Genomic DNA, 15,126 nt, shown 5'->3' on the forward strand with positions numbered 1-15,126 from the left:
GAATATGTCTGTTTTCCTACTTGGGTATATATGTGTGCACATATCATTCTCCTTAGTTACTGCCACTAGTACAAACCTGGTTTATTGAGGACAGTGATTAGCCCAAGTCAAATATGAGCTTATCTATTCCCATGAAACAGTTTTGTCTACAAAATGTAGTTTCAAAGGAGCATCCTCTTTGTATAGAGGGCTAGGGAACCTCAGGGCCAGGAGCCAAATGGAAGCATCTCCCTTGGCCATGTCTCTTCACCAGCCTTGATCCATGCTCTCCTTGAGTGCTTTTCCTACCTGGAGTGTGTCCTTGAACTAAGATAATGCTGTCTCTTGTTTACCTGGATGGAGAGGGTGTATGCGTAGAAACCTCTGACAATTGTGTGTCCATAATGTAAACAAAATGTGTCCAAAATCCATTGCTCTGCTTACTTTTGCCTCTAGCCCCACCCACCATTAACATACTAACATAAGAAAAGCCTGCTGGATCAGACTAAAGACCCATCTAGTCCAGTGCTGTGGACCTGGGAACAGCCATACTTTCCAGCTTGTGATCCCCAGCCCCTGCTATTCAGAGGCACTATCTCGGATACTGGAGGTATTATGGTCATCATGACTAGTAGCTATGGATTATCTTATCCTCCACAGATTTATCTAAATCACAGCTCTCTTCTGTTATGAAAAAAGCCCACCCTGGCTTCATCAGCGGGGTGGTGTCTAAAAACCTCAGTCAGCATAGCTGAGTAACAGATGTACAAACTTCCTGTTTTGTTAAATGTAATCAATGCATGGCTTTAATCAAAGATCTTCAGGAACAGCTCCTAAGTGGGGAGGTATTGCTGCAAAAATTATGAAGCAGCAGAGTGACAACACAAGCAACTCCAAAGATAGGACTCTTTATTACAGCCAAATTTCATAAAGTACAAAGTAATGATCTCAAAACTAAGAATATAAAGCATAGACCTGTACTCATGCATGGGGTTACAGAAACACCAGATACTATTCACTGCAAGGATGCTCTTGAGCCTGAAGTATTAGAAGCAAGGTACTGTAAGAACATCATGTTGCCATTCTGAAGCTACTTCGATTCAATGGAGAGCCCTGCACAGGAGAGGAATGGTGATACAACATTTTAGCAAGTCTTGAATTATGAGCTGAATCAAAGGAAGGAGGTATCACTGCACCCAGGACCCCTCCCAACCAGCTTTTGCCGGTCAGGATGGGCAGTCAAGAGCAAGAAGCTGTCCACATCATTAGAAGAGTTCTGTCCACATCATCAGGCCATATAAATTGAAATTGACCCCACAGAGTACTGCAATGAGCACCTCAACTAGAGTTGCAGTAACAGTGACATCCAAGGCACTACAGAGCTGCGTGATTTTATCCCCAAAGCATTGTGCAAATTGCTTACAGCATGCTGCCAAAGGTTCCAGAGGCCCATCTGCTACTTCTGGTACAACCATACTCTGGAACACTCAAAACAATTCTGCTGCATGGCTCTTCGAGGAAACAATAGAGGCAGCAGAATAATCTCTCAGCCTGCTTCACTACAACTTAGGTCCAGGGTACCTCAGGGATCGCCTGAACCTTTATATCCCTCTGAGAACAGCAGCAGGAGTGTTCCCTGAGTTGGTGAGGCTCATTTGACAACAATGAGAAACCAAACCTTTAGTGTCATTGGCCCACTGCTTTGGAATACTATGCCAAGAGAGTTTCAGCAGGCACCTTCTGTGCCATCTTCTGAATGCCTGCTGAAAACCTTTGTATTTCGCCAGGCTTATGCAGACAATTAAGAGTTCATCCTCCACCATGGTTTATTTATGCTTGTTTTTAACTTCTTTTCCTTTGAAATTAGTTTTTATATTTACTTTTTAAATGTAGTTTTTATCTTTTAAATGTTGTAAATCGCTTTGATATGTTTTGTGATTTAGTGGTATATACTTTTATAAATACAATAAATTAATCACCACTAAATTAAATTGTTTTAACCTGCAATCCTTCCATCACTGCACGAAGAATAGCTGCAGCTGCTACAGCACCAGGGTCTGGCCGATTTAGGCGGGATGAGCCAATGTAACTGGCCCTGCCTGCAGCTGCTTCCATATGTTTTGTAGACTCAGCAGCAGCCTCTGCCTCCTGCAGAAAAAAGCAAGACATTATAAGAGGAGAAACAGATACCTATGTGCTCACCATTTGCAAGGAATTAAGAGTAGATAGATACCACCAAAAGCTTTCATATGCTTCTAAATTTGAAACCATAAGCCCTCATCTGGACACTAGTCCTCCCCATTTCTGTTGTGGTGTGATGCCTTTTAGTCCTAATGCTACAAACAAACCACTTTAGGATTTTGCCTAATGATTTTAAGTGTTTGGTAATTTTTCAGATTGCAGATGGACTACTAGTGAAATTGATACTGTGTGCCTGATAATAAGACTTATGCTGATTGGACAATATGAGAACGCACAGAACTACAGATATGGGACATATACTACATATCTATAACCTGAGAAAAATTGCTTATAGTTCCCTGCTCTCATCTTCCTAAATGATGCAAAAGGGTTTTGTTTGTTTTTTTACACTTTGGGTTGCAGGTACATTAACATACTCACTTCTACAGCTTTGGTCAGAACCTTCAGTGGATTAGTCTGTGGGTTCTTCAGGGCTCTGAGCTGCTCAGCAGCAGCACAGAGTGAATCCAGCTAGCAAAGATACAAAGAATAATTAAGAGGACAATAGCTCTATCAGGGCTAGTTATGGACAGTCATTATCTTGACAGGGATAGTCTCTTATCTGAACCTTGAACACCTGGAAATGTTTGCTGAAACTGAATGTTATGGGAAATATTCCATACATTCTGGACAAGGCAAGTTAATGTTGGTAACTATTGTTTAGATAAATTGTGCTAACCAACACTACCCTAATTTGCTAGTGTCAAGTGTCTGGAATGTGCAGATGTGTGAAGCATTCTAAAGTAACCATAGTTAAGACTGTAACCCATGACTGCTAAGTAAAGCCAAAAAATAAGTGGTGTCACTTTTGCCTTGAGGTAGCTCCATGGCAGAAGAAGAAATTTCAGGTGCTTCTCCTGATTTCTTTCCCTTCTCATTCCGCTCTTATGGGATAGCATGACACTGCTCATACCTTCCTGAATTTTGTGTTTTTGCATTCATAGTACCCCATCTGCACCATGTCTGAGAGTACCCATTTTCTTCGAGCACAGACCCTCCTTTCTCCATACTTCACATCAAAGCAAGAGTAACAACCTTCATTGAAATACAATGACTCAAGTGTGTCCTTCTATGCCAAACCACAAGTGAGGCAGCATGGCAGTGGAGCAACCCTCAGAAGTGTTATAACACCCCAGAAACAAACTGTCTCCAAAAATTCAAAGTCATACTTTTGGAATTTTTGCATCTATGTTGGTATTATCAGTAAATCCGAATTAACAAGGCAACAACTCAAGCATGGCATTGTGTAGATATCCCCTAAAATTAGTTCCTGGGCGCCTTCAGATATGCTTCAAATAGCTGGAATGGAAGGGGCCTTAATGAAGGACAGTGTTAGGGCACATTACTCACCATAGTTCTGTCTCCAGGTGCAGCTCCTCCATACCTGTCAGATGAATACAGTTAGTAGTGTAGGTTCCACATGTGCATCCCTCCCACTGTAGAGACAGTCTCACTCATATAGCAAGGATGGAAGTAGCAAGAGAACACATGTATAATTACTCTGCTGCAGTCATGTAAGGGTCACACTCACCGCATCATGGCATCAATACCAGCATCCACGGCGGCTGACCAAGTTGCCAATTCATCATCAGTCCGTAGGGGCTGAGCAGCTGCTGTTAGAAACAGTCCATAGAGCTGTAAGAAAACAAAGTGGTTTCATCTCTGATAAAGTCTAGGGTAATAATACAATAATCAAATGCAGTATTTCTCTTTAGCATATTACAATTTTCTCCTTATCTACTCCTACAGCTTAAGACAGAAAATAGTTTAAAACGCAATAAAATCTAACAAAATAAGCTGAATGGAACTTCTTTTTAGCAATAAGCATCTTAACAAAGAACCTTTTAATAAAGTTTCCATAGTCAAGGTAGTCTAAGAGCTATCAGATCAAAATCAAAATTCAGTGGCCCTAGTAAAACAAATTATTACAGCCCACCCTGGTTCCAAGGTCTATGGCACATCTTTTCTATCTGCATATCTGCCATGTTGTGAGACTAACGAACCACAAAGGCACCCACTGAGTATCAGACAAAAGGGGATATAAACCTGTGTCTCCATTGTCCAACACCGTTGCTTCATGAATTCCCTTATGTGATAGCTTTTGACCTCTAAACACAACAGAATGAGATGGACTAGAGTCCTGAGGTAGTAAAATGGATTGTAGCACTTCTGACTGTAGGCAAGAGATCACATCTGTGCATCATCCTCTACACTAAAAACATTTTGTAAGTAGAAATTAGCCTAACTGTACTCCTTTTATGTTAGAACTTCTTTCCAAAATGTGCCCCACCTCCAAAGCAGCACAGTCTATTTTACTACAACCGTCTGTTGCATGAATAGACTACATTTAAATTTCTCAGTGGAAATAGTTTCAGTGTATTTTGGAACTACTACATGCATACAAGTTTGCTCCAATTTAGTAAAAGCTTTAATTTTTAAGTTATGAGAATATGCTGGTTCTGTATGTTAGATATTATAATTTAAAAACTTAATTTCTCACCAAAAGAGCATTTATTGATGAGAAAGGGAAACAGTATTGCATTCTAAAGAGTTGCTTGTTGTAGGGCTAGTTTAAGTCTCACAACTAGGAAGCTCCCAGTTTCTCCATCTGAAAGTGTTTAAAACATTCTGATCATCTCCCACCCCGTATCCTAACATGAGCCACATTTTTAGAGAATATGTGTCAGCAGTAAAAATGCTTATTTGCTACTTTTTCCTAACTGTTGCTCCTTCTCCCACTACACACACAAATTCTAGTAGTACCAATCACCCTTACATAAGAGCAAGGAGCAACCTTAAACAGGTTATCCAAATTCTTCTAACACTCACCGCCCCCGAAGAACCCCCCATCTTCTCCAGGAGTAACTTTGCTAGGGCAGAGAGCAGCTGAGAGGGGTACAGTGGTAGAGGTTTTGAATCCACCCATTCCTGGATTGCTGAGGAAACAACCACTCACTGGTTAAAATTGACAATCTCTCATCTGGCTAGGGCCGCTCCAGACTGGTGTTCATTGCAGGTGTATTCTGCAATATGTTTTTAAACACGGTAATAGTGCATAAATGGCGGATTTATGCTGCTGTGATGCTTCTCCAATGCTACCACATTACTGATGTCTGGAGAGGCTATCATGCAACAAAGAAGAACAAAAATGAACATTTTAAACATTTGTTAAAAAGAGCTACAGGTTTTCAGCACAGGATATGCACTGATTGGAACTGAAGCAGGATGACCATCCCAAAGTTTGGGACAACTCTATTATGATCAAGAACACAAATAATCATGAATAAAAAGGATGTCTGGAGGGGCCCTCACTAATTTTGCAATCAATTGCATTTTTCAACAACATAGGTCCCAAAAAGAGCTAAGACTAAGCCTATAAAGCAATTCTGCAAATATGTCTCAATTACCGTATTTTTCGCCGTATAGGAAGCACCGGCCCATAGGACGCACCTAGTTGTTTTTTTTTGGGGGGGGGGGGAATAAAGAAACATTTTTTTATTCCCTCCCCCCAAGCCGGGAACTCCCGCAGGGCTCCACAGGCTGCGGATAGCTTCCCGAAGCGCGGGGCGCTCTGATTCAGTCCGCCCCGCGCTCGGGCAAGCAGGCTGCTATCTGCAGCCTAGGGAGCCCTGCGGGAACTCCTGCGGGCTCCCCAGGCTTACGGATAGCTTCCTGAAGCCTGGAGAGAGAGAGAGGGGTTGGTGCGCACCGACCCCTCTCGCTCCAAGCTTCAGCGAAAGCCTGCATTTGCCCCATAGGACGCACACACATTTCCCCTTCATTTTTGGAGGGGAAAAAGTGCGTCCTATAGGGCGAAAAATACGGTAGTATGGTAATTTGAAGCATCAAGAGAAAAGATCTCAACAACCTTTTTCAGTCAGAGTACATAGTTTTCCAACACCAACACCTTTTTATCATATTCAATCTATGGCATCTCTGAAGAGTCCTTTAAAAGCAGGAAGATTCAGAAAGGCATTTTACGTAAGCCACCAAGCCTACTGTTCCCTCCTGAACCGGAACAAATTTACTACCTTTCAGCATATTTTTTGCTCTATTTTAGCTTAACCATAATATTATTATGGTATTTTAATTTATTGCCCACCCTTCAACACCCTGGGATGATTTAAAACAATTTAAAGTGCAACATTAAAAACATTTAAAATAACCTACAATCAAAAATACTGCCCAGAGGCTTCATACAGATGTTAAATAGCATAGGGGATAAGATGGAACCCCGTGGATTCCAACACACTTTTTATCAACATATCATCAAACAGCATATATTCATCCAGCACATATTCTCTCTGACCTTCAGAAAAGTAGTACACCAGTGTCTTTATTCATTTAACTTACAACCCCAAGTCTATAATGGAACACAAGCTGAGGTTATGTGCTCCAAAAATAGCAAAGGAGTTGTCGGAAGAGCACTAACCTCTGGCAGCTCGTGCATGTGTGCTACCACAGTCTCCATCACCTGCGGCCCGATCTAGATCATTGAGCTCCTCTTGTAGGTTCAGCAGTGTGTTGCACACCTTCTCTAGAACTGCTCTCATGTAGGGCGTGGCTGGTGCTAAATGAAATGGGAATAGCTATTTCATTTCAATAATGGTAAGGCTCCCAGTTTCACATTTTGTCTTACAGAGCAAGTACTGATGTTGCTATGCATTTCCCTTTCATATAATGTGTGAGTGTAAGGGTAAACTCTATCCAAACATATCACTTTATTAGCAGGCTATTTCAGTTCATGCTGGATTTTTCATCACTTGTTTACTCAGCACCTGATGAAACAGCTGAAAATCTGTAATGATTCAGCTGAAGAGTTCTGTATTTGAAATGAATAAAGTAATATGAAACATTCTGCATGTGATATTTGATCTATGATGGCCCAGTCATGTGTATAAGTCACTTTATGCTGAAGTCATCATGAATATACATGGATTAACTGGTGCAGAAACAGAAAGGCCAGCTCACAGATAAATACATCCAATTGCTTGCATATGCAGAAAGAAACGCTACAAATACTACTACCTAGGAATGTATTATCATTAACTTACAGATGGAGAAACTGGGGTATAAAAAGATTTTTGTTTTCTATGTCATACAGATAATGAGAGAACAAGAGTGAAGCAAAACTGAAGCCAACATTTCTGGCAAAAAGGCATTTACTGTCCTGACCAGCCTTTTGCTCATCCAGTCCTTCAAACAGGACACAATATCTCCTGTTGGTGCTGCTTGTGTCTCCAGATTACGTTCACTCTCAGTGCTTCTTGAGAGAAGGACATTCTGCCATCACAAAGCCAGAATCACAGTCTCAGCAGACAGGATGAATCTGGCAAGAAATTTCTCAGAGAGAGAGAGATGATGCTTCATCCTGTACCTCTAAATGGAAAAGACTCCTCTTTCTCCTCTTCCTTGGGTGCTACTGACTCTCTCACTCTTTTCTGGCCTGACACATGCACCTTCGCAGGTTGTGACCACGCAACAGCTGTAGTGTCGGAATCTAGAATTTGGAATACAAGACTGTGATATACAATTGCTGATAGTTTCACAACACCATTGGTTCATATCCATGAAGTCATCAACACATGGACTCTTGAAAATCATCAGCATTTTTCTTAGCAGAAGCCACAAAAGTCTGATTATGAACCCCAAATAACCAAGCCCAACATAACAGAATTGGACAGTCTGACAAGACAGTACTTATATTATTAATGAGAAGTTCAAATTTATTTATTTTGGAGTTATTGTGTGTCATCACTGGGCCTGTAGCAAGCTGGAGACATTCGGTCAAATTGTCAGGAAATGCTGCCATTTGGATCAAGAGAAATAATGTAATTTGTATTATCTATTTTATCTGCATTGGAAAGAGAATGTACTCATTATCAGGAAGAAAATGAGCCTCCAACACGTAATACATATTTTCAAGACATATACCACATACACACACACACATCCCACACACCCTGATCAATTGAGTCACAACTTATTTTCAAGTTGCAAATTTGAGAAGAAAACTGGTATCTCAAGAACTCACCAATGAGAGTCAACAGCTCATCATCTACAAGCAAAAGAGTAAGGGAGACACCTGCCATTTCCAGTGCAGTCATAAAGGAGCCAACAAAAACTCGGGCAATATGGATGCCCCTGCTCTCTGCAGTGATGAAGCAAGAGAAACTAAGAAGCATGATTAGGAACATTACATCTCTGCCAGGGTGGAGCCAGATGGATATATGAAAGGTACTGTGCATTTTTTCCCTGAACATCTTTGTGATCCTCTGATATCATAAAGGTTCTTCCCCATATATCCCAGTCTTGCAGAGCATGGCATATTGATGTCCCACAGTGATATAATGTTTGGTGGAGATACACCAAATTAAGCTTCAACATTCTGCTGTCATATCTGGAACTGTGAAGCTACTGTCCCCAGTAGCTGATTAGTGCCCTGTTTGTTTTTTTATAGTGTGTGATTTATTTCATTATATACATTTCAAGCCATTTGCTCTATGTTTTCTTTTTCTTTCTTTTTTTACACACTGCACCTACTCTTAGCTTGTGGCATACTAGTCTGGACAGCATGTGCTCTACTGCTGAAGCATCCCGCCTTGGGTGTTGGAAAAGATGAGTTTTTCTAAAGCTGGTCTAATAAGTAAAATGTGATGAGCTTTATCAAAACTACATATAATCTGCACCGTAAGTATTCTAAACTTCTAGGCATCACTATGAACATTAAATGCTAGTTTTGCACAATTAAGCATGCTCCAAATTCTTTTCTCACCTTATAGGTATCTAGGCAATCTGTTATTTTACAGGCCTCATTTATGTAATTTTGCATAGTTTTTAATTTTACACAATGCAGAATTAGACAATCTCAACCAATATTCTAACAAGGGAAACTTACCAAGACAACGCACAGCAGACCCAGCCACTACACTTAATTCAAGGTAGGATAACCCACCCAAATTGTTCACCATCAAGACTACAGAAGCACCTGAAAGCCAAAACAAAGTAAGATTGAAGACTAATCTGCACACTATACTTAATATGCAAAAGGTGATGTAAAAAGCTTCTGCATGGCTATTTCTCCACATCTGAGCTAACATCTGGATCTACTGATCAATGACTGCCCAATCACACAGTAAATCTCCATTCCAGCAATTGCTGATATTGTAATAGAAACTCACTACATGACGTGATTTTACAAGCATTTTTGTATATATTGCACTGTATATAACAGCTCAGATATAGAAAAATAGCCACAGAAAAAAATATTCCCAGATTCCTCTGAGTAGAAGGAATAATATATAGGCCAGCCTCAAAATTGTACTCACCAGACTTGAGTCGCACACGTGAAGCGTTGGAGTGACTGGTCATGTGATCCAGCATTATTTTGACAACCTGATCTGCTGATGTTATCTGTGAAGAGGACATGTGTAAGGGGGCAGGGTTGTACTTCTTCATTAGCAAAAAGGTGACAGGCTACTTACCTTCATCCTGCGCACACCTGCTTCACCATGGATTCCTGCAGAGAGAGCAAGATATCAGATATCAGTTATGGCACCTGCCATGACTATCTTCTTTCAAAATAGAAGATGACTGAGTTTAAGGGCACTAATTGATGAAATCCTAGTCATGCTAGTCAGTGATATATAGCCAGTGAACTACACACAAAAGAAAAATAGTAAAAGAACATATCTGTGCCCTGTTAGTGTCTGACTGATAATGGATACCCATGCATCATAGGTGATAGCGCCTCAGACTGACTCCTATGCCTGCAATGATGGAATGGAACTGGTCACAACTAATAATTCAGAGCATGGACAGAGTCCCAAAACAAACGGTATGCAGTCCCAAAGAGACAATGCTCATGAGGACATTCTAAAGAAGTAGATGGAAACGCATTCCTCACCTAAGCCTAGCTCAAGTTCATCATCAGCAAGCTGGAAGGTAGGTCTAGATCCAGGAACACTGCAGGGGGTTAGACTAACTCCAAGGGTGCCTGTGCAAAAATAAAATGCCACCTTCCATACAGATGTTTCAGCATCAGTATAAGAAAATAGACAAAAGTGTATGTTCTGCTTATGCCCTGGGTTACAACTCTAAATGATACTACAATATTGCAATGTAGTTTTGGATTAAAAGGTGCAGTCTTGAGGATCACCTGCTAATTACAGAAACGTTATTTGTTCATATTAATTAAACTTATATCAAGCTATCAATGGCTGCTAATCATGATAGCTATTTTACCTGCATTATCAGAGACAGCATGTTTCTGAATACCAGTTATTAGAGATCATGAGTGGTAGTGTCTTATTGCACTTCTGTTCTGCTTATGGAATTCCCAAAGGCATCTGGTTGGGAACTTAGGGACCACATAGCTGGACAGATAGGTCTTTGATCTGACCTATCAGTGCTCTTCTCAAGTTCTTATACCTCACCTTTTCCTCCAGTGACCTGAAGGTGGTGTATATGGTTCTCCCCATTTAATCCTCACAACAATCCTGTGTGGGAGGTTAAACTAGGCGATGGTGAATGCCGAGTCCAAACCTTATACACTAACCACAAAGGTTCAGCCACACAATTGGGGCTCTCTTTCTTTCAGGGATCATTAATTTTAAATCTTCAATACATTCACTGCATGTCAAAACCATAAACCCTATAAAAGACAGCATAATAAATTTAGCCAGCATGACCTTGCTAGACTGCTTGATTTGCCGATAATAATGTAGCCTTTGGCCAGATGCTTATCCCCCAAAGAGAGCTACTTAAACACTTACCCATTGAGTGTGCAACAGCAGTAACCTTGCGAGCAATTGCACTCAGACCACAACCTGCCTCAGACAGAGCCCCAGCTACCTAAACATAAACAACTGTAAGGAAAAATGTTGCTTTGATTTCTCAACAAAAGGATCACAGCAGATTAGCATACATTCCTTCACTTCATACTACAGGGACAAAGCAAGGTGTGTCAGGTCTAACGGAGAAGAATGGCTGTGCGAAGAATCATGCTTTTATGTGGCTAGGAGTTCAGGCACAATATGCAGGGAGGAATGCCTATGGGCACCTCAGGCCTCAAAGCATTATTTGCACTTTGGTAATACTACTGTACAGTGGGGTCCTAAGTCAATGACAATGTTGGTTCTGAATTTGGGGATGGATGATTCCTACCTTGTGTATTAACACTGTGCCACATAGTCCTCTCCTGCCAGCCTTCTTCTGTTTGGTAAAGGCACAGTCATCACCAATAACCACCATCTCCACAGAAGCCCCTTCTGCCCGTGCTTGTTCCAATGCCAGCCCAAAGTTCAGACGGTCCCCAGTATAGTTCTTCACTATTAGCAGCGTCCCAACTACAGAAGAGAGACGGTTTGAATTCTGTGATATTCCTCCCTCAAGAGAGATGTTCATCTACCAAAAATGATGCCATACCTGCACCAGCTTTCCTCACAGCCCGAATTGCTGCTAAAATGCTACCCACTGCAGGTGAAGTGAATACTGGACCAGCTACCACTCCAGTGAGCATTCCCTTCCCGATGTACCCTGAGGAAAGAAGACAGGCATGGCGGTATTGCATCTATTTTGGGAGCATCTTGCTCACACTCTACTTCTGTGGCTGTTTATCTTAACTCCAATAACTGAATTGTACAGCTGCCAGGAGAACTGTGGCACAAAGGTTTTCAGTTCATGATGTCCAGAAATATGGGATCACAGGATGTCCTCTTCTCTTTGTATTCATGAAATGCCAGTGTTAAGTGAAGTGAGGGAAACCAGATTGAAACTCTCTCCCCCAGACTCAAAGCTCCCATAACTTTGATCCCACTAACCTGCATGTGCAGGCTCATGTCCTGAACCACCTCCAGAAATAAGTGCCACTTTGCCCCGCAGATTCTCCAAGTCAGCACGTAATGCCACTCTGTGTCCATGCAACATCTGGAGATGAGGATTACAAGCCACTGTTCCAGCCAATGCATCGTCTGCACAACCCAGAATTGTGTTCACTAGCTTCTTTGAACCCTAGAATAGGAGAATAGGAAAACATCACAAAAGTTTCTCATACGCACAGCCTTCCACATGGAGGTAGTTTCTAGTTCATGACTGTCCAACCAGCTTCAGACACTACAAGTGCTTATAAGCAATTGTTTCATGATTTTGTTGTAATATCTGAAAAAAGAATTATTGCAAGAGACACATGCAAGCTGTGTATAATGCTTGAGCCCATGCATTTCCCATGTCAAACTCCTCTGAATAGCAGAGTGAAAAGGCAGAACACAAAAGTAACTCGCACACCCATTCATTAGTATTTGCAATACCACCTGATATTGCTTTCAAAAAATATGAAGATTGGTTTATTCAGCTTCCATGCTTTCTGTCATGCCACAGACAACCATTACATTGGTAGAATTTGTTAGCCATCCATGAAAAAACTGTTCCTCCACATTAGCAGAAAGAGCAGCAGCTGTGAATCAAAACTGAGTTTTATGTGAATCAAAACTGAGTTTTATGTAAGAATGAAAGCATAATTTTGATACGTTCACTCTTTGTCTAAAGTTGTACCCAATATATTTTCCATTTAACTTTTTGAGACTTCCAGCCTGCTTCATCCTAAAGCATTATTATTACATTGACTTCCACAAACGTCACCAGGTGTACAAATGCAACAAAAACAGCTAAAAACACAGAATATAACAGATAAATTTAAAAACAATACTAATTAGACAGCCAAACATGCAGATAGCAGGTGTCTGTCATAGCGTGACAGGAATTCTGTTCCACAGAACAGAGGCAGACACACCAGTTACTGTGCTTCGGAGATCTTTAGAACATGAAGGCGAAGTAGGTAAACAGTATGTTAGTCATTCAACAGTATTGTAATTTAGTAGTCATTTGGTCACCTGTAGCAACAAATAACTAATTCCAGGTCATCAAGAGCTGGTCATGCAACTGCAACAGTATTAGTCTGTGACAACATCACCTGACACTTCTCATATTCCCTCCTAGTCCTAAAGAGTTGCAGACTCTTAATGGTTGAGAAATATCCACGTCCAGTCTTCAGAATGTTATAGATGCTGCACTTGCTTTTTTGGTTTTTCTTTTAGCTTGGGGCTAGAAAGAAGAACAAAACCATGTGTGCAGCTTTCCTAGTGTTGCTTCATGTTTGTGCAGCTGGCTCATTCTAGCACAATATCTGGTAGCCACTTCTAAGGCCAGAAGGAAGGTGAAAGGGTTTCTTTATGCAGTCTCCACAGCATTTTTATGTAATAGACCCTGTAGAAGTAGATATTTCCCTGTAACTCCTGGGTCTTAGATTTAATCTTCTGAAATCATATATACTATGGCCCCCAAAGTCACATTCCGGTAATGCAAAAAGGTTCAAATGGTCACAGCTGAGACATAACCCACCAAAAGAAAATGAGGAATTGACAATTTGCTGCCCAGGGAGATGTGTCTGGCTCCCTCCATGCTCACTTTTAGGCACCAGGTCAAACTCCTGTTGTTAAACTTTAAGCAAGCATTTGGCATGGGTAGTAGCCGAGTTTGGACTCTGGTCCTGATTTTCTGCTTCCGTGCATTTAATTATCTGCTGAGTCTTCTGACTGCATTATTAATTGATAATTATTAGCCAGTGTGCCCTTCAGAGCTATACAAGTGGGAGCTGCCACAAAATGTTGCAGTGTAGAATATCCCTTTTCAGAGTTTCAGTCAGCTATGCCTTCTTTCAGGATATTCAATCTCCCCGTCTGTTTTTCTGTCTCCCCCCATCAGTGGGATTCTGTGGCCACTAATCACATGCTCAGTCCCTCCGTCCTTATTGAGTTGTTTAGTTTTCCATCACCCCAATATATTTTCTACTTCTGCAAACCTTCAGGTCCCCACCCTAAGTATTCCAACACCTCTCTTTTGTTAGCTCCATTGGCTTCATAGTCATTTGACTGGGCTTCTAACACTGTATATACTTGCTTTATTATTTCTTTGTACCCTAAGCTGTCCTGAATATTCCTGAGTGAACACAAAGGCACAATACAAACATTGCAAGGGACCGATACAAAGAGACTGAAGTTCGACTCCCAAGTCACAAGTTACCCTGTTTCGGATGCTTTCCCTCAATCCGCAGGGCTTCAGAGACTTAATGGAAGGGACTCTTTCCTTTGCTTTCCAGTGATCGCACAACCGCAGCTGACCAAAACCAATTATCTGTTCTGACTGAGGCAGAAGCAGTGCAAGGGCAGCAGAGCTGAAAGTTTTCTAGCCCAAGTCCCAAACTCAGCCATGGGCCTCATGGGTCAATTGGGGCCATGCTAGCGCCTACCTCACAGGGGTTTTAAGAGGAATTGGACAGAAATGCAATAACATCCCTTCCCTCAGCTTCACGGAGACCAGACGTTTCTGGGTCTCACCTGCATGCTGCCCCTCTGGAGCTGCGACTCCGGGCTACCAAGCTCAGCAGGATGCTCCGAGAGCCTGCGGCCGAGGCGAGGAGGGACAGCTCCTGCTCCTGAGGGAGAGAGAGAGACGGCGGCTGCTCAGGGGCGAGAGGCGAAGTCGCTTCTGGCCACCGTGTGGCTGTCACTACTGCCTTTACGCGCCTCCCTTTTCGAAGGCGAGAGAGACTTCGCCTTGCAATCCAAACTCCGCCTGGCTCACAGCATCAGCCACGCGCGCCCTGCCTGACAAGGGGCGGGGGGGGGGAAGAAGCCGATTGGCCGACGGCAGCGCGAGCTCCGGCAGTTGGCGGTGGCGCGCAGGGCCAGTCACGCTCCGCACGGAGTCAGACAGGAGGGGGTGGGGCAAGTCTCCCCGCCCCCTTTTCTTTTTCTCGGAGGAGAGTGGTAGGGTTTACTCCCCTCTGACCGGAAGAGGGCGCTGCCACTGCCGTGCGCGCCTCTGCAGCCCCTCTCGTCAAATTTCCCG

General features: G+C 42.2%; 1 protein-coding gene across 3 annotated transcripts; it reads right to left on the reverse strand.

Moving 5' to 3' along the window:
- Positions 1 to 871: 871 nt before the first annotated feature.
- TKFC (triokinase and FMN cyclase) lies at positions 872 to 15,001 on the reverse strand. Of its 3 annotated transcripts, XM_077932598.1 has the most exons (19): positions 14,613 to 15,001; positions 13,190 to 13,320; positions 12,042 to 12,231; positions 11,647 to 11,757; positions 11,386 to 11,567; positions 10,995 to 11,073; positions 10,127 to 10,216; positions 9,705 to 9,739; positions 9,549 to 9,633; positions 9,119 to 9,208; positions 8,255 to 8,371; positions 7,598 to 7,720; positions 6,653 to 6,790; positions 5,050 to 5,156; positions 3,752 to 3,855; positions 3,571 to 3,604; positions 2,602 to 2,691; positions 1,981 to 2,127; positions 872 to 1,092 (listed from the first exon to the last, which is right to left on the reverse strand). In XM_077932598.1, the coding sequence occupies exons 3-19, from the start codon at positions 12,145 to 12,147 to the stop codon at positions 1,051 to 1,053; spliced, it is 1,680 nt and encodes a 559-aa protein (XP_077788724.1). In that variant the 5' UTR covers positions 12,148 to 12,231; positions 13,190 to 13,320; positions 14,613 to 15,001; the 3' UTR covers positions 872 to 1,050. The 3 variants fall into 3 exon arrangements, with proteins under 3 accessions (XP_077788724.1, XP_028593169.2, XP_077788714.1); XM_028737336.2 differs by lacking the exon at positions 13,190 to 13,320; XM_077932588.1 differs by lacking the exons at positions 2,602 to 2,691; positions 13,190 to 13,320; positions 14,613 to 15,001.
- Positions 15,002 to 15,126: the final 125 nt, after the last annotated feature.

The sequence above is a fragment of the Podarcis muralis genome, chromosome 1, assembly GCF_964188315.1.
Source record: "Podarcis muralis chromosome 1, rPodMur119.hap1.1, whole genome shotgun sequence".
In the NCBI taxonomy this organism is placed as follows: domain Eukaryota; kingdom Metazoa; phylum Chordata; class Lepidosauria; order Squamata; family Lacertidae; genus Podarcis; species Podarcis muralis.

Bases quoted from the DNA above. Each gene is read 5' to 3' on its own strand.
- TKFC (XM_028737336.2), bottom strand. The intron at 5,157-6,652 runs GTTAGTGCTCTT...TTGTTTCCTCAG, and splicing joins ACATGCACGAGCTGCCAGAG to CAATCCAGGAATGGGTGGAT. The intron at 3,856-5,049 runs GTGAGTGTTAGA...GTTTTCTTACAG, and splicing joins TGGGGGGTTCTTCGGGGGCG to CTCTATGGACTGTTTCTAAC.